Here is a 23821-nt window from a genome sequence, read left to right on the forward strand (position 1 = left end):
GTTTCCCGAAAAGAAATTGGCGCTTGTGTTCCTCAAATTAGTGCAACGAAATGAATGGCGGTGCCAGCAATAACAATAGCAGCAAAGGAGAAATGATAAGCTGTATAACGGGAGATAGGATACTCTTACCCGAACGATCTTTAGCATTAGAGCCATGAAAAAGCATAAGAGTGCGATAGGTTATATAATTAAAAGGGTATATTTATATTCCAATTAACCCAAGATAAGAAAAGAAACTAGCTGCCTTTTCAGCTAAACCCATTGTTATTTTAGTTTTTCGCTAATTTCTAAGGGAACTATAGGATATAATATAAAAAAATAAACTTTGAAAGGGTATAAATATAATTACATGATCCATTGTCTCCAAATCATTATATTTCTGATTTTAATACAAATTATTATCTCATTCCAACAGTGTGCTGCATCTTAAATGTATACCTATTAATCGCAAGTTCTAATTTAGTGATAATACTGGATTTGTTACTAATATTTAGTAAATTAATAAATTGGTAAAATACCCAAAATTTTAGAATTCTATTACACATTAAAAACATAAAGCACTAAGATATTGTGACATATACGTTTACAGTAGCACGGTTAATATCATAAGCAAACCAGTTGGAATGAAAAAGATAGTCGCCGTGAGGAACTGGAAGAACATCTGTTACTTGCATATTAAGAAAATTGGTATTAAGCCTTTCCAAAATAATATCGTGCTGAAAGCAAATAATTATAAAAGGTATGTGAGGTATCCATATAAAAAATAATTAAAGCGGTGTACTCACATCAAAGGGACAAGTATGATTCATATTGGAGTGACTTTTGAAGAAACTATAAATGTAAGTAGCAACGGGATTCGATTTTTGATTTTTCAAAAATTTGCAGGCGTCTACTGTAACGTTATAGAGAAACGGCTTATAGCCATTTAAACGCTGAAATAATGCTACGTTGACCTAAAACGACAACAGATTAATTAGATCAAATACTTTTTGTTTAAGCATTTACACACTTTTATTTTGGTAATAGGCTTTTTTACCAAATTCACCTTTAAGGAAAGGTATTTATATGTACGATTCACTGATTTTAGCAAGCAATAGTCAAAGTTGGCGAACTCAGGGTCGTGGGAAGTGCATTTAACGTTTGTAAACTCCACTCTTGATATAATCTGCAAAATCGTTTAAGTACGTTGTAAGTATTATACATAAGGGAATTAATAATAAAATGTTTCTTACTTGTTTAATAAAACAAAATAAAATTATAAATTGAACAAGACGAAGACGAATAACCATTTTCGAATATGCTCGGTTTCGTTGCCAATGAGTTATAACAAATTTAGGTTTGGCAATAATAGCTCTATCTATTAAATCACCGGTACGTTAATTCCCATGTATAATCTAAATAAATGAGCAAAAAATCAGCTTGATGAGTTTGATGATCCATATAACAGATCCATATTATAAAAGTCAAAAAATTGTATACCAGATATGTCGTAGTTTTTTGGTACAATCGTAACGAATTTCATTATTGGTCAGTCTACGAAAACTAAACTACCAAACGTGTTATTTATTTGAGTATTTAAACCCTTTTGAAGAGTATAAAAAAATATACAATTTTTAAATGCTGGGTCTAAAGCACGTTCGGTTGTCCCTTAGCCTTTTCCCAATTTTCTTGACCCCGACTATATCAGGTATTGTTGAAGTGAATGCAAATCAGAAACCTCACAGCTTCACATGACGAGGAATTTTTCCCTGGCTAATTCCTTTATTACGATTCGTTAGAGCCAACTTTGATGCAGGACGCTTTTGGAGCAAAGCAACAACGACGGCAATTGACCAAAAGTAATCAGGCAAAGGAAAATGAATCTTTCAGGTGGGGTTACCAACACCTTTTTCAGCCCATTTCACCAAACCCCCATTCCAGATAAGCCCTTCTGTAGACGGAATCGAAAAGTTGAGCAGCTTAATTGCTTTCATTTGGCTTTGCACTCGATGCATCAATATGACGTTGATTTTTAACACAGCCAGAGGAGAAATCCAAGTGAGTTGGGGAGAATGAGGAGTGCTGCTCTGTTGGCTACGAAGAAATTTTCCAGTGCACTTCACTTGGCAAACAATGATGCAAGAAATTGATTTTCAACAAGCTCAAGCTCAAGTGCCCTTCACCCGACCCCTCACCACTCCGTATTTTCCGCCCACCACCTCGCTTTTCCACCTCCCTTTTCCACTTGAGGGCGGCGACGTCTGCCTTGATGATGAAACGTTGTCTAAGACAATTGCTTTTTGGCCAAAGTGCAAGAAATAGATAAAATTAGTGAGGGGCGTGGCAGCCTCGAAAGTGCTCCTTGACAATTGAGCAAAAGGAAAAGGGACTCTTGAGTGGTGGAAATGCAATCCTCAAGCAACTGCAATCTCGGCCAAATCCCAAATGGTGAATCCCTTTTCCTCACTCAGTTTTCCCATTTGTTTTGTTTAATTTGTATAGAAAATATATTTAAGCCACACATTTAATTTAACTGTACTTATCCATTAAATAATTTTTTCTCTCAATTTTCCGCAATCTTTTATTCTTTTCCTTGAAGCTATTGCATTTGCATAACGCGCAATTATAAATAGCTCGCTCGTTTGTTTTTCTTCCATTTACCTGGTCGCAAGCTCTGCCCGCTCGCTATGTTAATTAAAAATTATTGTAATTTTTTAACGCATAATTATGCTCAAGCACTCGACCACTGGCCCTGCATTTTATTTATTGAAAGCACTTTTTTCCATGCACACGGCCACGAAAATTTCATTAACAGAATGGCCCCCGCTCGCACTCGCATTCATAAACCACGATATACGAGCTTGATGCAGGGGAAAATGCATATAAGGTGCCACCAACAGAAGCAAAGAGATGTACCCTTCAGCGGGCAAACGACCCAATTAATTATTATTTTAATAGTTATTTTAAATTCATTTCCATTTTCTTGGTCGTTCTTTTTAATATTTCAGAAAGATAATTATTTACTCAGCAAACTTTTATTATCTTAAGAGAGAACAAAATTTCAAACGACCTAAGTTACCATTATTTCATCAAATTAAATTTTTTTACAATTCTTAAATTAATCTTAGGGATCACGGACGCAACAAAAATCCCTTGACCTAAATTGTTTTAAATATATACTGTTCTTAAAAAAATCTTTATGTTTTGTGATAGTGATGGGATTTTATCCTGGCTTATCCTGATAAACTAATGGATTTTAAAGTACCTTTTTAATTTCTACAATTTGAAGGACTTGCTTTAAATTACAAATAGAAAAGTGTATCAACTAAAATTAAAAATGCAGTAAATTCAAAAAATGAGGAACATCCAACACCCATTGTCATCTACCGTCAATGGAAATTTTGAGACCTGGTCAAAAAAGGCTTAAATTCCAGATGGGTGCCTCATTATTTCGACTGCGAAGCCATCATCGATGGCTTAGTTTTCACAAAACAAAAAGCCTTGCGGGTAACAAAGGAACGCATACATTGGAATCTGTAACCCATACACATATGCATTTCCCACACAGATGCACCAACACCCACACACACGGGCACACCACTCGGAGGAATTGTCATTATACAATGCAACCGTGAATAATAGGCTGACCCAGATGAGGTGCATTAACCAAATGAACCGCATCGCAAGCCATAACAATAACGCATACACCCACGCAAGCACCGACAAAAGCCACACACACGCACATGGAAAACAGCCCACGCGGCGTATGCGTAATGCGAGAGCTTTAACATTTCGAAAAGTACGTGGGTGGAGAAAAATACAGAGATGTGAAAAGAGCCCAGGGGAGATAAGAACTTTAGGATGCAGACCGGCATAATTGAATTCTAGTGCTGAACTAAATAAATTAAAACTTTTACCAATCGACTGGCAAACATAAGCAACCCAACCTTTAACTGCGGAATGTAATAAAATGTGTGCTAAATATTTTAAACGAGAATGAATGTTTGTTTCTGATTCGTTATCTAGAAACTTGATTTTAGTAGATTTTTTAGAATAAATCTGCTATTTTTAATATTTTTAATATATTAATATTTTTATAAAAAACGTACAAATTCATGTTATTTATGAAAACTGTAAAAATTTTACTTAATCCTTCTTAGAATTACAAAAATTGATTTTTGATTGGAACGTGCTTGTCTCGATAACATCTGCAATCGGGACCAAACTGGAATTGCCTGCATTCGTAAATCATTCCTTTGGGACAAAAGCGTTTGTCCTTTTCGGTGATTGGGCGACATCGGCAAATTAACCTTCCCTGGTAGAAGACACACTTGTGTTGCTCCCACCAGGTGCATTTTAAGGGTTTCTCGGCCAAGGTTAAATAGCACCAAAATCCCAGGAGGAACAGCAGAAGAAACGATCGCATTCCGATCCGGCTAAACCAACAAGTAACTATACAAAAACCAAATGCAAACAAGCAGCTGGATCGAATGCTGCAGAAAGCGTGTCAAATGGGAGATATTTTTTTAAGAATTTAAAAGCAATATTTTTTTGTTTTTGATTAAATTTTGATGGTAGGTAGGTAGGTAAAAATTTTGATAGTATCTTATATATTTTTGAGCTTTTATACAACTGCTAACGATTTTTAGTTCAGCTCTAAGAACTTTAATTGGTTTTATTATATGTTATGCTAAATAACAATGGTAGTAATTTTAAAATTTAAAACCCCTTAAAATGCTATCTCTCAACACTTATCCCACGCGATAGCATCTACAGTCGGGACCATGAGCCACTTCTTTACAGAAATATTTCATAGTGGGCGGACAATCGCGGAAGGTTTTGTTCAGATAAATGGGCCGACAGGCGCAAATATTTTTACCCTTCCAATGGACACACTTTGCCTGCGTTTGCCAAGTGCATCGCAGCTTCTTCTTGTCGGCCATGGAGGCTACACAGCCGCAGAACAACAGGATGACCAGCCATTGGGTGAAATGGAGTTTCATTGGATACACCAGACCAACTGCGCAATGCCCAAGCTATCTGCCATCCAAATAATGCGAAGCGAATGCTTCATTCAATTTCTGGAATCGATTTACGTTGGCCCCTACACCGCGGGAAATAATTAGCATTCTACTGAAGGGAAATTTTAAATATAATCTATAAAAATAAAATTATTAAAAATTTATATTTAATGGTAATAATATTTATTTAATGAAATAAAACAAATTACAGAACTTAAAAAAATGTGTTGAGATTTTTTTTAAATTTCTTTTTAATTCATAATTTTTTATTTTATTGGAATATTTGACTTCTTTGATTTTGTATATATACAAAATCATGTTATCAATATTAACATTAAATCGAAAATGAAAACTTTCCAAAAAAGTTTCTTTCTGTGCAGTGAAAATGGCTCACAATCTCTTATTAAAACGAGACCAATTAGGCTCCAATGCCCTTGCCCTACTTGGAAAATTAATAAGCAAAGCCTGTGAGGATGGAAGAATGAGGGTCCAGACCCTTTTCGTTGGCACAAATCGCATTTCATTCAATTGTCGATCAGCTTTGCTGATTGAAGGCAAGCTGCATCGGCAGCTCAAAATCAAACTCAAACAGCATCGAAGTTTCTTCTTTCGGGCTGACGAAAATTGCTCGTTTGCACATGAGCTCAGCTGAAAATTGCAACGCGAAACACGTAGAAATGCGGCGGTGGCGACGGAGATTCAAAGGGAAAATGAAGGGGGGATTCGAGTCGTGGCCAAATGATTGGCCGTGTCAGAAGAACTTATCATGCATTTCCCCAACGTCCGTTGATGGTCCAGTTCTCCCTTATCGGTAGAACGATGGAATTTCAATTACGCCCGGAGGATGGTAGATATGCCACAAACCGAATTTGGGAAACTCCCAATATTTCATCATCATTTTCATTGGTTATTGAGTAAACCCACAACTGACTGCAAATTTTGGTGGCTAAGAAAACAGGAACGTGAATTTATGTATAAACTTAATAGGCAAGACTCCACAACAGCATTAAATTACTATTTAAAAACTGAAAATAAATTCATAAATCCTTTAAACATTGTTATCTTCAACTAAATACATAAATAAGTAGAAAAAGAAAGAGCCATAAATACTGAATAAAAAAATAGTAAGGGAAAACTAATGGCAGCGACAATTCGCCGCAATTACGAAAATAGTTGAAAACTGTGCGAACGACAACGGAAAAAACAGGAACATAACCAACCGAGAATACCGGTTAAAGTATAGTAAATATTTTGCACCAAACACGGAAAAAAAGGAACAACTATATAGACGTGGGTATGTGTGTTTTAAAAGCGTTGTGGCATCGTTAATATTTTTCCTGCCAACTGTCAGACAACAAAACCCACAGGAACAACAGCGACAAGTTGGCTAACACGCATACGCCGCGTACGCCAGGGGGCCAAGAGGGGCAGAGATGCAGAAGGCGTGGCTTTCGCGATTGGCAATGGGAACAGCAATTTTTTGGTCCATGAGCATGCGGCAAAAATTAGTAGCGAAGCGAACCAGACACAAAACACACATCTGACAACGGAAATTGTTCAAATGGCAGAGCAAAAATCGACGCAGCAACAGCAAAAGTTTAAAAAAAATACAAAATCAAGAAAACAAAAATACAAAAAGTAATATTCTTAATTTTCTAGAAAAAATTGTTTTAACTATCTAAAGAAATAAAAAAATTAAGTAATTATAAATCGTTTTATAGTTTAAATTCCAAATCAAACATTTTAATTAAAACAATTAAATTTTCCCAGTTAAATGCTACATGGACTATTGAATTTATTTTATTAATTGTTTATTTTTTGACAACCTATAATATGAAATATTTCAATAATGTGAGGTTGATATTGAACGTAAAAAAAATTACTCCAATGTTCTACTTAACCCCTTTTCATAAAGCGACAACCTCAAACAACCTCTGTTATAACAGCAGACATAGCGAATATAATATAACTGCAGCGACCACAGCGAATATTGAAAAACAACAAAAACCGAAAACTTATCTAGTAAAATGACGCCACAACAGAAATGATAATAATGTAAGCAGAAACGCTGATAAAAATGGCCAAATGTTTTGTATGTTTTACATGCGGACGACCTGTCCTCTCTATTTTGTTTATTTTACCATAGCTGACGGTGTTTTTGTAGCTGCTCCGAGGTTTTAGGATTGCATAAATATTGCCAGGACACTCGCACGCTGATTAAATTGCTGTCTTACATTTTAAAGCATAAAAATATATTTAGACCCATATTAAACAAGTAAATTAAAAAGTAGCATTAGGACTATTTCAAATCAACATTAGGTACATACTTTTTGTTATTGGAAATCAAGTCAGAGGTTTGGAGAAATCAATGCAAATCGTAAAGCAAAATACATTCTATTTCCCTACCGCACCCTTCAATTTTCTGGATCCATTTTCCGGCCCAAAATCACTAGCAGCCACAAGAAATTGGCCGACCTTTACCGCCTGATTACACAGGTACACAGCCAAAAATTTCCACGAACCATTTCAAGTTTTCCATGATATTTGGGTGCTCCTGAGTAAAAGTCCCATACAAAATTATTTTCCATCACCTACAGGTTCCGCGGTATAGCTAAGAATACAAAAAACCGATGTTTGCCGACATTTTGAATTACGTGGCCTATATAATTGGACCAACCTTTATTATTTTCGGTAGGACCTACTCTCAATACATCAAGGCATTCCTAAAAAATAGTCCCCATTGTGAACCATTGCCCATGTCTTTGGAATTCGACGCCAAAGTTGAAAATCCCAAAATTGTAGAGATTTTTCTGATGGAAAAACAATTCTGAGGATTAAATCTTGAATGGAAGTAATTTTAACTATTAATTGTATCTATTGTTCATTGTATGCTTTAATTTCGGTTTACAGCGTTTTCATGAGAACATTTTATTGGATTTCTTATACTAATAAAACCGATTTTTTTATTTCATTATCTACTCCTAAATGTTGTCAAATTTTGAATAAGTCATGGCAACCTCTAAAACTAAGAAACTAAAATACGTTCACTGAACATACACAGAGAAATGTAAATGTTTACTCCCATTCTGTAGGATGCCTTGACTTTTTTAAAATTTGACAACATTTAGGAGTAGATAATGAAATAAAAAAAACGGTTTTATTAGTATAAGAAATCCAATAAAATGTTCTCATGAAAACGCTTTAAACCGAAATTAAAGCATACAATGAACAATAGATACAATGAATAGTTAAAATTACTTCCATTCAAGATTTAATCCTCAGAATTGTTTTTCCATCAGAAAAATCTCTACAATTTTGGGATTTTCAACTTTGGCGTCGAATTCCAAAGACATGGGCAATGGTTCACAATGGGGACTATTTTTTAGGAATGCCTTGATGTATTGAGAGTAGGTCCTACCGAAAATAATAAAGGTTGGTCCAATTATATAGGCCACGTAATTCAAAATGTCGGCAAACATCGGTTTTTTGTATTCTTAGCTATACCGCGGAACCTGTAGGTGATGGAAAATAATTTTGTATGGGACTTTTACTCAGGAGCACCCAAACATCATGGAAAACTTGAAATGGTTCGTGGAAATTTCACAAAGTTTAATTTTGTGTTCCTGTGTTATGAGTCCAAGTTTTTCGTTTGGCTTATTGCGAAACTTTCCGTTTGCCCCATCGACTCGCCTTTTTTTTGGTGTTTCAGTTTGCTCTGGCTTTGCTTTGCTTTTTGGCCTTTTGATTTTATTATTTTTCCATTTGCAGCAGATTGGCTTAGGCCCGGCCAAAGGAACCCAGGAGAGTGCTCCACTCTCAGTCGGGCTCTCCTTAGCTGCAATCCCCGTGGGCAATTTGGAAGCCATTTGTTTAGTCCTTTTCTTCACCTCATCCTTCAATGTTGTTTTGGCTCAAAAAATGTCACAGTATTTGATGAAAAACTTGTTTAAGCAGATGGCTAACGTACAACTGACTTTTTCTTTTAACTCCAAAACGTAAAAAAAATATTAATAAAATACACCAAAATGTGGCTTTTCTTAATTCGTTATTTTGGTATCAAAATGAATTTTGAATGAAACTTATAAAACATGGGACTTTAAGCAATTTGAATTATTTTTTGAAGGTAGGGAATTTGTAAACAAAGCCGTTACAGAAAAAAGGTACTACAAATTTTTACGAAATATCTAACAACCCAAAATATATTTTTCAGATGCCGCAAACACATTTACAATATTGCATATCAAATATAGGTACATGTATTTCCCAAAAACCGACAAGTATTTCCAGCCAAATAATCCCCCACGAGCTTAACAATATCACTTTAGGAATTGTGTAAATATTTCATTTACAATTTTTGTGCTGCAGCAAATGCCATTCGCTTAGGGTATATTTTTAATTACCATAGTTGCATTGGCCAAAAATGGCAAATGCAAAAGGCAAACGTAACAACAAATTCAATTGCGACTTTTTGCAAGAGTAAACAGCAAGCAAAAATAAAATAAAATAAAATGAAATAAAGGCGAAAGCCTCAAAAATAATATGGGGGTACACGCAAATTGTTAAGCTTCTTGTAAGCCGCAATGCAAATGCGGCTTTAATCAATTAAAAAATTTTCCAAAGGCAGTTACCATGTGTGTGTGTGGGTTTGTTGGGCAAAACAAACGAAATCAAATACAGAATGGTGGGGGGAGGGAGGGGGTTTATTTTTTGGAAACACGGGGCGTATGAGCAACTTTTGCGGCCTGTTTCCCCATCGCTCCTTGACTGTCATGTTGGCAAGGCTTTTGCCAAAAATTTCAACTTTCTGCCCCTGGTAGTGGCATTGTGTTGCTGTTGTTGTCTCTGCGGTCTGTTGGCTTGACTTGACTTTTGGTTTTTCCCTGAGCCCTGCTGAATCCTTCGTCCTGGCTCTGGCACTGTTTGTCCTTGCCTAATGTTGCTCATCATCGCATTGTTGTTGCCGCGCTGAGTCTTATTTATGCGACATTGTTGCCTTTGTTGCTGTTGTTGCTGCCGCCGCTATATGCAAAGATAATAAGATAAATGTTCTCCAAGGACTGGCCGACAACGTCGTTGCTTATGCGAGCAGGACATTTGCACAAATGTTTTGTGATAATAAATATTACTCAGTGCCCCATCACCGGGACCGGTCTTTGGTCTTTTGGTCCTTTGGTCCTCTCAGTCCTCTTAGTCCTTGGGCCAATGTTTAGGGACTGGCTTGCGGTCGTTCAGAAATGGCAACAAAATAGCTGCGACCTTACGGGGGAATAGCTGATATTTCGAAAAATGTTGCATTTACTTTTGTATCGTGTCTGCGGTGCGGTCACGAATCCTGCTCATAACTTATAAATGCCCTCCGCTCGGTAATTGAAATTTACTTTTAAATTATATTTCCGATTTGGCCTTGTCTAAATTTGCAGCCCCTAAATTTGCCAAATGAATTTTAATGATCAAGATGTGTCACAAAATAAATAATATTTTATCTCAATCAACTTGTTAAAAATTCCAATTAATTTCTCAGTATCTTATTATTTTACTTCCCGTTTAAAAATTTAACCTTTTTTAAATTCCACAACTTTTGAGCAACCATTTTTCTGTATTTTTTCTCTCCCCAGCAACACTTTAGCCTAATCTAACTAAACTTTTAACTTATCATTTTGTAGTTTGCAACTATTTTTGTTTTAGTTAGTTAGTTGCCGAAAAGGAAATCACATTAGGCGTACATTTTGTCTGAGCAGGAGGTATAAAATCCGGGGGACAAGGGGCCTTAGTAAAACTTATTTTCTAATGAATTTATAAAAACGTTTCGGAACATTTGGGACCATTTCGTTGAGGATATATGGGCGAAAAATGAATTTGCATAATTGACATGCGCCGAGTTTTCGGGCAAACCGCAAAGCAAAAATATATATGAGCTAGATTTTAAAGCCAAACTTTAGCAAATATATGGCGAATGTTTAAAGGAATATATTAGCTTAATTGTTCCATTTGTGGTCAGCAATTTTAGACGAAATGCAATTTGGCAAGTTTAAAAAGGAAACCAAGGCTTAAACAATTAAATTAAGTATTTAATTTCTTCTTTACTTGGCAAAATTATTAAAAACAATGAAATTAGTTTGGAGAAAATTTAAAATTCCTTTAAAAAATTTCCTTTTTTAGTGGCAAATATATCTTGGGACCAAAAATATCTTGACATCTGCCTTTAAAATTTTTAAATTCCATTTTATATAAATTTCTTTAAATGCTTAAACAGCAATGTTGATTTAGGCCTGTCTCCCACCAATATACAAACAGAAATTGATTAACAAAATGAAGAGAAATGAAAGGGGCTCGTAAAAGAGAATTCGCCAGCATAAACAGGAGGCAATAAGTGTGCCGGAATGGATCATAAAACCAATTGGTCATCCCCCTTCCCCCTCCAAATGACACCAACTGCCAATGGAGTGCAAAATATACCCAAAAGACGGTGGGTCGGCTCGATGAAAAATTTATGCCTCACGTGATGGTCGCCGATGGCCGGAGACACAAAAACAGAAACACACAAAAGCCAACTGCGAAGGGGAAATGAAAAACCGTAATCATTTAAATGAAATTCAGAGAAGGAAGAGCCCTGCGTGGAACCTCTGATTATCTGAGGAACTGAGGAAGTGGCTGTGGCCGTGTCAGTGGCACTGCCAGTGGCACCATCAGTTTAACTCGGACAATGAAACCAAGCGAGTGAAAAATTACAATTGTCACAACAGCAAATCGGTTTTTCATTGCTGTCCTTCTCGTCCTCTCGTCCTCAGCGCGAGACTTTTCACGGCGCATTGAAGTTGATATGAAAATAATTGCATGGAAATTCTCGCCAAACGGGGAGATCTATATCTCACGGTTTCCACCTCTTCACCTTCCTCTCTGTCACTTGGAAAATCATTAATCTTTGGCGAGATCTTGGCGCGTTACGTATACGACGCGTTGGCCGCCGTCGAGTTTAATGAGTTAATTATACCCGTTACTCGTAGAGTAAAAGGGTATACTAGATTCGTGCAAAAGTATGTAACAGCTAGAAGGAAGCGTTTCCGACCCCATAAAGTATATATATTCTTGATCAGGGTCACTAGCCGAGTCGATCTAGCCATGTCCGTCTGTCCGTCTGTCCGTCTGTCCGTCTGTCTGTCTGTCTGTCTGTCTGTCTGTCTGTCTGTCTGTCTGTCCGTCTGTATGAACGCTGAGATCTCAGAAACTACAAAAGCTAGAAGGTTGAGATTTCCCACACATATTCTTTGGCTTCCTACGCAGCGCAAGTTTATTTTAGCCGAGCGCCACGCCCCCTCTAACGCCCACAATCGCCCACTAACGATTTTAAAATGGGTCCTGCGCCCACATCTTCAAAGATTTCCGAGAAGTATAAATGCAATTTTGTTGTGTATATTTATACCTATCGAAATGTAGAAGACATTTTTCAAATCGGACCATTCATTAAAAAGTTATACGCAATCAAAAATTATATATCTATCTCCCTCGCACTCCCTTTAGCTGAGTTACGATTATTAGTCGGGACACCAACCCGACACAGCGTTCGCACTCCCTTTAGCTGAGTGACGGGTATTAGATAGTCGGGACAACAACCCGACTATAGCGTTCTCTCTTGTTTTCAATTCCATTGGCACGACGGGAGGGACAGAGGGGCAGAACGGGGAAAAATGCAAATTTTACACCGCCTGGCATCTTGCATTTCATCTCCATCCCCTTTCCAACCCCGCAAACCCCCCAAACCACCCAATCCCACCCCATTCATTAGCCATTAGAGCTCCATTATGCGTTGCATGTTTAATTATGGGACCCTTTGGTTGGGAAAATAAAAGGAGAGACCGAGAGGGAGTGCAAAATGGACGGCAGAAGTTTAAGAATTCCATTAGATAACAGCTTTGATGACTTTCAAGTGGCTCACTGGCATTTATGGTCTGGTTTGCCTTCGATTGGCTCATCGAGTATTGATTGCTGGATATTGATGGTGATTGCATCCGTCCAGTGGCTCTGGATATCCATTAACGATGCCATTGTAAGCGTGTTATCAAAGGGCTTGGTCCGAGCCAAGTTTTCAATTCCATGTAATACCTATTTGTTGGGATATTTGAAGAAGTGGCTTACTTGTTTCCACTTTGTAATCTTTGTTAGGTATTTTGCAGCTTTCAGGGCTTACATTGTATTTGCTGGTCAACATAGCTTACAAAACAAACCAACATCTATTAAAACATGAGATCCAAAAACATAAAATTATAAAGAATATTAAAAAGATTTCTTATATTTATTTGTATATCAAATTAAGATTGTGGGACGTGAGCTTGTTATATCAGAATGAAGATCTTGTTGCTGGAAACCTTCTCAACCTTCTCCATTGATGAAATCTATTACACTGTGCAGCATTTTTAGTGCTTTTTAAATTTACCTCGATGGATGCTATATTTTTGGATTCGTTACGAATTCCCAAGTTAAACTGCGTTTTCTAAAAAGTTCCCCGACGCAAGGATTCTTAGCAAAAGGACCTCAAAGTTCGAAGAATGCTGAAATTGGACAACTTTCCAGAGCTCTCAGAGACAAACGGATGCATTGTTTGATTCGATGTTAAAGTTTTTTAAAGGATACACCCTTTATCTTTCAAACCCCATACTTAGAATAATTTTAGGATTTTTATTAAAGGAGAAACAAATTTTAGAAAACATAGTCAAAAAACATAAAAGCATACAGCTGCGGTCAAAATAGTAGTAGTGTTGCCGCCCTGTGTTTTTAAAGGTTTGTTGTTGTAATTTATCTTCTCCTGGTAATATTGTATTGATTATAATTGTACTAATAGACTAATTGGATAAGAAAAGTGACAACAAAAAAACTTTTAAAAACACAGGGCGGCAACACTACTACTATTTTTACCGCAGCTGTAAGTTTTTTAGTTTTTTGACTATGTTTTTTGGAATTTATTTCTGCCTTAAAAAAAATCCTAAAATTATTCTAAGTATGGGGTTTGAAAGATAAAGAGTGTATCTTTTAAAAAACTTTAACATCGAATCAAACCTTGCATCCATTTGCCTCTGAGAGCACTGGAAAGTAGGCCAATTTCACAATTTTTCGAACTTTGAGGTCCTTTTGCTATGAATCCTTGCGTCGGGGAACTTTTTGGAAAACGCAGTTTAACTTGGGAATTCGTAACGAATCCAAAAATATAGCATCCATCGAGGTAAATTTTTGATGCTGCATAGTGTTATTAAAGTTAAGTCCCATCGACATTTCATCGGCTCTTAAGCTTCGTAGGCGGCATCCAAGTAATTAAAAAATATACGCAAATTACTCGACACAATGGAAACAACAGCGGTAATGGCAATGGCAATCATTATGATTGCACGAACGTAATGCAATTTAATGGCCAACAAACAGGGGACACGAGGGCGGAGGCTGGGGGCGTGACCACACTGGAACATCGGCCAGAAGATGAAACAGAAACAGCCAGCTGAGTTTAAAGTGTTGCAGATATTGGTCAAAAGTGCTGCTGCCGGATTTCAAAAAGTACACTTAAAATAACAAAAAATAACAATAGAAAAAATTGAAAAATATATTTAAATTTTATATGCAAATAATACTAAACAAAATTGTTGGTCAAAAAAACTTTGACCTAATATAACATCATTATAAAAATCAAAATCATTAGGAATACCTTTTTATTTGAAAAATAAAACTTAAAATTTGATAAAATAGTTTTCTAAAATATAGAGAAGTTTTTAGCTAAAATATTAAAAACATTGTTATTTATTTTTGAAATTAATTAATTAATTGTAAATTCGTTTCACAAATTTGCAGGATAATAAAAAAGTAATTTAAAAACCGAGTAAATATTTGTACCTAACCTAATATTTCTAAAATATAAAAAAAAAACATTTTTTTAGTGTAGAGGTGAAGAGGAAACAGCAGAGGAGGACAGAAAGCCACACGAGAGATAAACGCCCACATGAGCAGTTATCACGCAGGACACAAAAGTGGAGGGTGCAGGGGGTGGAAGGGGGTGCGGATAAACTGATGGACGGACGGCGACAAAGTGCGTTCACATAATAATAATGGAAATAATTTAACTTATTGGATTTTAATGGGATTACACATGCGCAACATGGCCAGTGCGGGTATTAAAAGTTGGTCAACTTCTGTAATGGCCCTTGGCCAACTCTCGGGCCCAACGGAAATGCCGGCCGACCAACGATGATAACGGTAATGATAATGATGATGTTGATGGCCTCCGGTCGGAGGAGGGGCAGGTCGGAAAGGGGCGTGGCTGTGCAGCTGAGCGGTCCATTTGAAGCTGACGGCTTTGATTGCATCTCGACTGGCTGACTTTATGATTATCCAACCCAAACTTATTCAAAATAATTGTTTATAACATATATTAATAATGGTGTATAATCCTTACCATAAGTACAACAATTTAAGTTGTAAGATTAAAAACAAAATTAACATTTTCTGATAAATGATACATTAAGAAAAACCCAAAAAGTAATTTATTCATTAAATTTAAATGAAAAGTGCCGTTTTGAAGGTTTTTTTTTATAAAAAAAAAGACATGCCCCACACGTATTCAAATTTATCTGCTTATAACCCTCAAAAGCAAATCCCTTTTTGAAACTACCAAAATGCCGCTGGGTGGCACTTCTTTTGGCATGGGCATTTTCATTTAAAAACCGCACTGGTCTGGCGTCTGATGTCTGGATGTCGGATGTCTGACCTACTGCCGGAGGGCCTAACTTTAACTGCTGTAGTTACATTTACGGTTGGGTCCGAAAAAAGAGAAAAAAGTTTTGCCGTCAGGCAGTCGTCATTTCCATGACCAGCGTCATCAGGAGTAGCAGCAAGGACCAACGGCCACCACATGGACCGCAACTAACCAACCACATCATTTCCAGGCGCAAACTGCCGGCAGTGAGTTTTCCCGAGTATTCGTGTCCGTTTCCATGTCGGAGGGATATTGCTGCAGATGAGTTTGATACACATATCCTATCAGGCAGCTCTTCATCAGAGTTATACGTAGTCTAGCTTAAGTAGGTCACCGAATAAATATTTCAGAATTAGATTTGCATTTAGTTACCAGGTTTTTTCCATTATAACTATGTTTTAGTGAATTAAGCTTAACCAATTGATTAGTTATATAAGCTTAAATCTACAAAATAAGAGCATCTTTTATATGCCAGTATCAGATTTCGTTTCTTTTTAGCAAGATGAAAATAATAGCTATTTTAATATTGGCAAGTCTTGGCTATGGTGAGTTTAACTGGGCCTCTAGATTTCTATCTCAACAATATGATATATTTCACAGTCCTAAGTGAAAGTTCTGACACTCTGAAGAGGGAAAATCGACGGGACCTTCAAGACATATTAAACAAGTATGGACACCTATCTAATGGAAATGCAGAATTCTCCGACTGGATTGAGAAAGTCCAAGCTGCTATCAAAAGAGATTATATGAACCTTAGAGAGAAAGTGGACTTGGTGATTGAGTTTAAGCGTTACGATAGGGAACGTCAAGACCTCGAAGATAAACTTGGTGATCGTAGATCCAAGGTCAAAAATCTTATTATTGATGGAAACGGAGGCCCGAAATGTATACAGTTTTACCAAATGCAGTATAGAAACCTTGAAAGAGCTTTCAAGTACTCAAATGCTATAAAACGGAAAAAAATCAAAGATAATAGTGTACCATGCCCAAGAAATTTAATGGTAATTCAGGTCGAGGACGACGATGATTATGACTATTTAAACTATTTTTAAGCAAACGAAATATTTGCAAAGAACGTATATATACGTTCTATATATACGTTCTGTATACATATATTCTAACATTTGATTTAAATATATTTTATTTTAATTCATTGATTTCAAATTTAATGTTATTTGTATTTTGATCAAAGTTAAAACTAAATACAGAAAGCGACTTGGAACCTAGGAGGTAATATAGAAAGTTTTTAAAGTTATAGCAACTCATAAACTTATGATTGTTAGCATGTCTAATTGTTTTGTTATTGCCGCAGAAAATTTGTAAAGCATTAAGCTTTACAAATCGATTGGTTGTTTAAACTCAAATCTGTATAATAAAAGCCATCCAAGTATCAATATCAGCTGGCATTCCTTCTTAGCAAGATGAAGATCATAATCATTTTAGTTGTGTCATTTAATCTTGGCTATGGTAAGTCCGGTTGGAATTCTATATTTCTATCTCAATATATATATTTTACAGCAAGTGAATATGAAGCTCTCAAGAGAGAAAATAGGCGAGAGCTACAGAATATTATAAAGAAGTATAAACACTTGTCTACTGGAAATGCGGAATTCTCTCAGTGGATTGAAAAAGTCTACAATGAACTGAATAGACAATCTGGGAATATTAAAGGAAAAATGGAATTAGTAGCTCAATTTTACCTTTACGATAAGGAACGTCAACGCCTCGAAGATCAAATTACAGATCGTCTATCGAAGGTTACAGATTTATTGATCTACAGAAGAGGCGGACCAAAATGTGTTCAGTTTTATCGAATGCAGGAAAGTGAACTTAAAAGGGCCTTCAAATTCTCCAATTCCAGAAAAAGGACAAAAATCGATGAAAATAGTACTCCATGCCCAAGGAATTTTATGGTGAAAAAAGTCAAGGAGTATGATGAGTACGACTATTTAAACTGGCTTTAATTAAAACAAGAGAGAACGCTATAGTCGGGTTGTTGTCCCGACTATCTAATACCCGTCACTCAGCTAAAGGGAGTGCGAACGCTGTGTCGGGTTGGTGTCCCGACTAATAATCGTAACTCAGCTAAAGGGAGTGCGAGGGAGATAGATATATAATTTTTGATTGCGTATAACTTTTTAATGAATGGTCCGATTTGAAAAATGTCTTCTACATTTCGATAGGTATAAATATACACAACAAAATTGCATTTATACTTCTCGGAAATCTTTAAAGATGTGGGCGCAGGACCCATTTTAAAATCGTTAGTGGGCGATTGTGGGCGTTAGAGGGGGCGTGGCGCTCGGCTAAAATAAACTTGCGCTGCGTAGGAAGCCAAAGAATATGTGTGGGAAATCTCAACCTTCTAGCTTTTGTAGTTTCTGAGATCTCAGCGTTCATACAGACGGACAGACAGACAGACAGACAGACAGACAGACAGACAGACAGACAGACGGACAGACGGACATGGCTAGATCGACTCGGCTAGTGACCCTGATCAAGAATATATATACTTTATGGGGTCGGAAACGCTTCCTTTTAGCTGTTACATACTTTTGCACGAATCTAGTATACCCTTTTACTCTACGAGTAACGGGTATAAAAATTTAATTCAATATATAATACCACTTTTGATTTGAATTTTTTATTAAAAAGTTTTTAATTATTGGGGTAATCAAACTATAACACAATGCTATTTTTCTGCAAGTTATGTGGTAATTATTTTTTGTTTTACAACCTTTAAATTGACTTAGTACAGTGGATAATTGTTTAAAAATTAAGATTTTTTTATGCTCGTTATAATATACCATCTCGAATCGCTTTGTTTCGCATATAAAGGCTTACGCTAATTGAATGTTTATTCAGTTAGCTTTTAGAATCAGAAGAATGAAGATTATAGCAATATTCCTAATGTTAAATATTGGCTACAGTAAGACCACAACAACCAGCATTGCAACTCAATGAAACGATATATTTTTCAGTTTTGGGCTCTGAAACACTTGAAGAACTTAATGCAGTAGCAACAAAACAAGTAAAAGATATGGTGGACAAGTATAAACACTTGTCTGTTGGAAATACTGAGTTCTCCCAGTGGATTAAAAAACTTGACAAAGCAAGTAAATCGAGTCCTATGAAAGAAAAATTTAAAGTCCGAGCTCAGTTTGATATTTACAACGAACGTCGCCAAGACTTGGAAGATCGTATTAGGAACCGCATCAAAACGATCGATGATCTAATCAACAAACTCCTTGTTATAAACACAAAGAAAAGTAAAAAGTGTCTTGGGTTTTATCGAAGGCAGAAAAAATCTCTTCAAAAGGCATATAACTTTTCGAATGTAACAAAACGGGCTAACCTTTTGCATAATAAGAAACAATGCGACCCAGAAAATGAAAGTTATGAAAGCTCTGAATACGATGAATATAGTTATTATTAAGCCAACACAATATCTTAAAAAACTATAAATATGATTAAAGAAACTATAAAGAGAAACAACAACCTTATTTTATTAAATAAATTTAACATAAAGATTAAATTAAGGATTAGTACAAATTTGTATTCTATCATAAAAACTGTGAGCTAACCTTCTAACAGGCATACAAAAACTTCCTTTTTAATACACCTCAAAACATGGAGTTTCTGTCACCGTTCATATTGATTATAACCAATCTTGTTCACCATCCTCTCATTCAGAGCTGGGGCTTCTGTCCATTTTTATTGCATCCCCCATTCGGCTGACCGCACTTTAGCTTCATTTACAGTTATTTGCAATACCCCACCTGCACACACTTGTCCCTCCCGCCGCCCACAGCCACGCCCCCGCAGGCAAAACCGCAAATTCAATTTTGGTTTAGAGCCTACAAACATTTTGCAGCGTGTTTATGTCCGCTGCATTGTTACGAGTAGTTTTCGCTCCTGGCCCGCTTTTAATGCAATTTATGGGAAGTGTTTTTGCCCCGGTTTCGGTTGCCATTGACCACAAAACGATCTTTTGTGATATAGAGAGCGGACTGGGTGGGTTGAAATAGTGGTCGTGGTCTATAGTTGGATTTTCATTTAAGCATGACCGGTCGCCAACTGACAATTCTTAGTGGCCATGTCCATCTGCATCACCATCGGGCCCACAGATAATAATCATCAACTGAATGGGGAAAAATTTTGCAATTTCGCATATTGCAATTACGAAACCATATGCTAGCTATTGCATCTAGATCGGTCAATTGGCAGGGTTTTGTAGTGGAGCAATTCGAATGTGGGGAAACATTGAATGCACATTGTCAATCACAATTTTTAAAAAACCATAATGTAAAAAAAAGGTTTTTTAACCCATATTTAAATACATATTATAAGAATATTAAAACAATTAAAGTTATGGTAAGCATATAATATAGATTCGTTAATAAAACCTATAATAAATCAATACTTATGGTTTAAGTTTTAGTAAATTTTATTTATTTATTTATTGTCAGGTTAACAAGGAAATTATAAATTGCCTATAACCTTGGTGTTTAATAGTAACTATAGCTGCTGTGACCTTAAACTACGTTTGTGCCGTAAATATTTACATTTTTACATTGAGCTTAAGTCTAGTTTTATATTAGTTGGTATATTTTTATTTTCTTTAGGAATTTAAGGGAAGCTCGGATATTTGAGGTAGTTTTAGTAAATTAAAGCTGTCATTTAAGTTAGAATGGTCAACTTTATTACGAAATTGAAAATGCTATGCATATGCGTAGGTCGACCTGAAGATCTGAACAAATTTCGAAACACTTGAAGACAGTGGATATAATTTTGAACGAAAAACATGTTTCGTCTACTTCTTGTCGAATCGGACCAGACGCGTGTCGTCTCCGACCTCCTTGAGATCCTGGGCGTCGCGACGGAAGCGATAGGTGCCCACATCCTGGTTAGCCGTCTCCGGCAGCTTCACCTTGATGCCCTTGTATTCGGTTTGGGCTTCCCTGATCTCTGGCACCCGCAGAGCCATCTCGGCCTTGTACTCGTCATCATTTCCGATGTCCACGTCCTTCGAGTTCTTCTGCACAGTGGGATCCTCCTCGTCCTGATTCCAGCCATCGATTTCGATGGGTACAATGGGATTTCCGTCCACGCCTAAAACGGAACTGGGGGCACCATGGGGCAGGATGCCAACAGGCTCCGCTGGAGCCGAATCCTCTGGAGTTGGCGAGTCAGCCGCATCAGTGGCAACTGACTGAATCGGTTCCTGGAAATGAGGGCGGTCCATCGAAGTCAGCGAATTGACGAAATTACGATTGAACTCCACGTCATTCTTGGCCATATCATTCATATTAATGTCGATCACCGTCACGCCATCGATGTTCCTGGGACGATTAATTGTGAGGCACGTAACTCCGGTGGACATTTTGGATCGCGAAGTCAAGCGGGAAACCAGAATTCGCTGGAGTGCCAGCTTGTTTCTCAGCATCGACAAGTTGCGAAACATGGTTTTCGTTAATATATTCGATTTTCAAAATTAAAGACCTGTCACACAAAACCGTAAAGAAAAATTTTTAACAAAAAATACTTTATTTACAAACAAAAATTGGAAGGTCTTGAGTTGCCGAAATTTTAGATATGACTGAAGTTCACAGATTGGCTAGACATCTGACACAGTTCGATTGGGAAAGAAGTTAAATCCAAGGCTAAAATGTTTCCAGATATTTGAATTCTTATATAGAGTGACAAAAAATAAACAAATAAATGTATCAATAGTTAAGTTGGTCCAAATATATTTTATTTCAAGCTTAACGAAGTTTCTAGGAATACTATAAATACATTTCCAAACATATTCATTCAAATTAGCTGTCCGAGAAATGGTTATTTTAACAAGAAATTTATATATCAAATTAGCTGTCCAAGAAATTATTATTTTAAAAAAAAATTTATACATGTAATAAGAAATTGATATATGTATTATGTAGCATTTTTTTACTTAGTTATTATTCATTCCAAAATTAAATTAATTATGACACTAAATGTACCCCAATTAGGGTAGCATACCATTACTAAAATATTACATTAAACATTGGTTAAGTTTTAAATTTACAAATAAACGAATACCATAAATATCTACATACCCCGTCCTTTAAGAAGCATACATATATAAATTTCAACGCTTTCGCTTCGGGGCATTTCCGCCTGCCTTTCGCACCTTCCGCTTGCCTGAAGTGGAGGTTTCTGTGCTCTCCTCAAAGGACGACTGCTCCTCCTTGCCCGTGCGCACCTCCCGATTCACTTTATAGGCGGCGCCCATTCGCTTGATGTTCTCCTTGTGCACCACTTCGTGTTTAACAATCCGGTGGGGATAATCTGTGCCCAGGACGCAGCCGTAGGCCCTCTGGTCGGCCAGCGAGGCTTTCCAGGGCTCATAAATACAGCCTGCTGGATATTTTGAGAGTTCCGGGACATACTTCCGTATGTAGTGCCCCTGGGGATCCGTCTTCTTGCCAAACGCCACCGGGCTGTAGACGCGAAAGTACTGATGAAAGAAGGCGGACGCCGAGAGCCACATCCAGTTGCCAGCGTTGAGGGCCCAGTCCTGATCCAGCAGTAGCTGCTCGAACACGCGCTGCCCCTCCTCCCAGCTGATCCAGAGATCGCCGCGTGTCAGGAAACAGGCCACCGCATGCCGGGCCAAATGGTGGATCCAGCCCTCCTGGCGCAGCTGACGCATAATGGCATCGATGAAGGGATAACCGGTGCGTCCATGAGTCCAGGCCTCCAGGTGATCGGGCTGCTCTTGCCAGGGAATCTGCAGGCAGTAAATGTTTCCCAGCATCCGGTCAAAGTTCGGCTCAGCTGCCGCCACTGTGTAGTAGAATTCCCGCCACAAAAGTTGTCCAATTAGCGAAACGGGAGGCTGCGAGTGCTTCGTCTGACGCTTGAGAATCTCCTTGAGCCTTTGATGAAACAATCGAGCACTAAGGCATCCAAACTTTAGATAGGGACTCAGTACAGTAGTGCTGGGCTCCAGGGAATTGGGTGCCGTGTTGGGCTTCTCAAAGCGGGCCACCCAAAGTTCATCCTTTAGAGATTCCTCCATACGTCGCAGGGCCTCTGTTTCACCTGGTTGTGAAAATAATTTATAATATATTCATTTATTTTAAGGATTCTAAACATATTCACCTCCCGGAAATTTATTCGGTCCCAGTTCCTCTGGTCTCTTGACCAATTGCTCCATTGTAGGACAATCGTAGGCTGCCGAATCCTTCTGCTCCACTTCATCTTTAGGTGGAACAACCTTAATCTTGAGCTTCTCAGGAAAGCCTAGAACTTTGGGTACCTTGAGTTGATCCACAATGCCCAGAAACTTTTGATAGGTAATGGGAGCCTTGCCAAGATTCTTGGCTATAACCAATTCCGGGTTGTAAATCGTGTGGGAGCAGTGGGTCTCCACCCTAACACCCTCTAATTTGGCCAACTTCTGGACGGCAGCATCTCTGGACAGCGAATACGGCTCGATGTCCGTCTCGAAAGTCAGGAGTTCTACGCGCCAGCTCTTGAAGATCCGGGGAAACACCTCTGCAGGCTTTCCGCGCACCACAAACAGGCGGGAGTCGAGTTTTCGTAGCTGCTTATCCAAATCCTCCAGCGTCTGCTGAAGGAATCGCCATCGATTGGCTCCCACTTGCATCCAGTCGAGAATTCCCGGGTCCAAAATGAATATCGGGCGGATGAAGAATTTTCCCGGCTTAGCATTGGCGGCGGTGAAAATCTGCGATAGAGCTGGATTGTCATGGACCCGGAGACCTTTGCGGAACCAGTGGACCAGAGTGGATCTGTCTTTATCCATTTCAGCACGTGTCCGTGACTTAAAACGGTACTTATTCGGATTTAACGCGGAAAAGGTATTTCAAACGCAAAAGCGCTCAAGGAGACCTGCCAACTTGTTTTTCTGAACTCATTTACACTGCGCTGCAAACAGAGGGTTTTAGTTGTTTGTTAAATGTTTCAGTTTATGATGTATTTGTTATATTCAGTAGCAAATGCCTTAAATTTAAAGTTTTTTAATTTCAATTTTACCAATGTATTTCAACATTAAGCATAACAAATGTAAACAATCTTTTAA

The 23821-nt window shown here is 37.5% G+C and overlaps 5 protein-coding genes and 1 long non-coding RNA gene across 7 annotated transcripts; 3 read left to right on the forward strand and 3 right to left on the reverse strand.

The window, feature by feature from the left end:
- Positions 1-329: 329 nt before the first annotated feature.
- Positions 330-4334, reverse strand: LOC108055276 (uncharacterized). The gene is made up of 4 exons (XM_070214127.1): positions 4311-4334; positions 1010-1165; positions 786-953; positions 330-716 (listed from the first exon to the last, which is right to left on the reverse strand). Exons 1-4 carry the CDS (start codon positions 4332-4334, stop codon positions 561-563), a joined length of 504 nt encoding a protein of 167 aa, XP_070070228.1. The 3' UTR covers positions 330-560.
- phr6-4 ((6-4)-photolyase) lies at positions 1076-23665 on the reverse strand. Of its 2 annotated transcripts, XM_070211684.1 has the most exons (3): positions 22879-23665; positions 21831-22818; positions 1076-1165 (listed from the first exon to the last, which is right to left on the reverse strand). In XM_070211684.1, the coding sequence occupies exons 1-2, from the start codon at positions 23543-23545 to the stop codon at positions 21863-21865; spliced, it is 1623 nt and encodes a 540-aa protein (XP_070067785.1). In that variant the 5' UTR covers positions 23546-23665; the 3' UTR covers positions 1076-1165; positions 21831-21862. The 2 variants fall into 2 exon arrangements, with proteins under 2 accessions (XP_070067785.1, XP_016994124.2); XM_017138635.3 differs by lacking the exon at positions 1076-1165 and having other exon boundaries at positions 21537-22818; positions 22879-23664.
- On the forward strand, positions 13470-15075 carry LOC138911997 (uncharacterized). Its single transcript, XR_011417629.1, has 3 exons — positions 13470-14540; positions 14832-14859; positions 14918-15075. It is a non-coding gene; the product is annotated as an uncharacterized lncRNA (long non-coding RNA).
- LOC108055286 (uncharacterized) lies at positions 17076-17881 on the forward strand. Its single transcript, XM_070211689.1, has 2 exons — positions 17076-17199; positions 17251-17881. The coding sequence occupies exons 1-2, from the start codon at positions 17154-17156 to the stop codon at positions 17694-17696; spliced, it is 492 nt and encodes a 163-aa protein (XP_070067790.1). The 5' UTR covers positions 17076-17153; the 3' UTR covers positions 17697-17881.
- On the forward strand, positions 18559-19219 carry Sfp38D (Seminal fluid protein 38D). Its single transcript, XM_017138637.3, has 2 exons — positions 18559-18661; positions 18714-19219. The coding sequence occupies exons 1-2, from the start codon at positions 18586-18588 to the stop codon at positions 19166-19168; spliced, it is 531 nt and encodes a 176-aa protein (XP_016994126.3). The 5' UTR covers positions 18559-18585; the 3' UTR covers positions 19169-19219.
- Positions 20412-21333, reverse strand: LOC108055323 (uncharacterized). Its single transcript, XM_017138636.3, has one exon. It carries the CDS (start codon positions 21194-21196, stop codon positions 20546-20548), a length of 651 nt encoding a protein of 216 aa, XP_016994125.2. The 5' UTR covers positions 21197-21333; the 3' UTR covers positions 20412-20545.
- Positions 23666-23821: the final 156 nt, after the last annotated feature.

The sequence above is a fragment of the Drosophila takahashii genome, chromosome 2L (assembly GCF_030179915.1).
Source record: "Drosophila takahashii strain IR98-3 E-12201 chromosome 2L, DtakHiC1v2, whole genome shotgun sequence".
Lineage (NCBI taxonomy): Eukaryota > Metazoa > Arthropoda > Insecta > Diptera > Drosophilidae > Drosophila > Drosophila takahashii.

Bases quoted from the DNA above. Each gene is read 5' to 3' on its own strand.
- Sfp38D (XM_017138637.3), top strand. From the start codon at position 18,586: ATGTTTATTCAGTTAGCTTTTAGAATCAGAAGAATGAAGATTATAGCA. The intron at 18,662-18,713 runs GTAAGACCACAA...TATATTTTTCAG, and splicing joins AATGTTAAATATTGGCTACA to TTTTGGGCTCTGAAACACTT.
- LOC108055276 (XM_070214127.1), bottom strand. From the start codon at position 4,334: ATGCACCTGGTGGGAGCAACACAA. The intron at 1,166-4,310 runs GTGTGTCTTCTA...ACGATTTTGCAG, and splicing joins ACCTGGTGGGAGCAACACAA to ATTATATCAAGAGTGGAGTT. The intron at 717-785 runs GTGAGTACACCG...ATTTGCTTTCAG, and splicing joins ATCATACTTGTCCCTTTGAT to CACGATATTATTTTGGAAAG.
- LOC108055323 (XM_017138636.3), bottom strand. From the start codon at position 21,196: ATGTTTCGCAACTTGTCGATGCTGAGAAACAAGCTGGCACTCCAGCGA.
- phr6-4 (XM_070211684.1), bottom strand. From the start codon at position 23,545: ATGGATAAAGACAGATCCACTCTGGTCCACTGGTTCCGCAAAGGTCTC. The intron at 22,819-22,878 runs GTGAATATGTTT...TTTCACAACCAG, and splicing joins ACCGAATAAATTTCCGGGAG to GTGAAACAGAGGCCCTGCGA.
- LOC108055286 (XM_070211689.1), top strand. From the start codon at position 17,154: ATGAAGATCATAATCATTTTAGTTGTGTCATTTAATCTTGGCTATG. The intron at 17,200-17,250 runs GTAAGTCCGGTT...TATATTTTACAG, and splicing joins GTCATTTAATCTTGGCTATG to CAAGTGAATATGAAGCTCTC.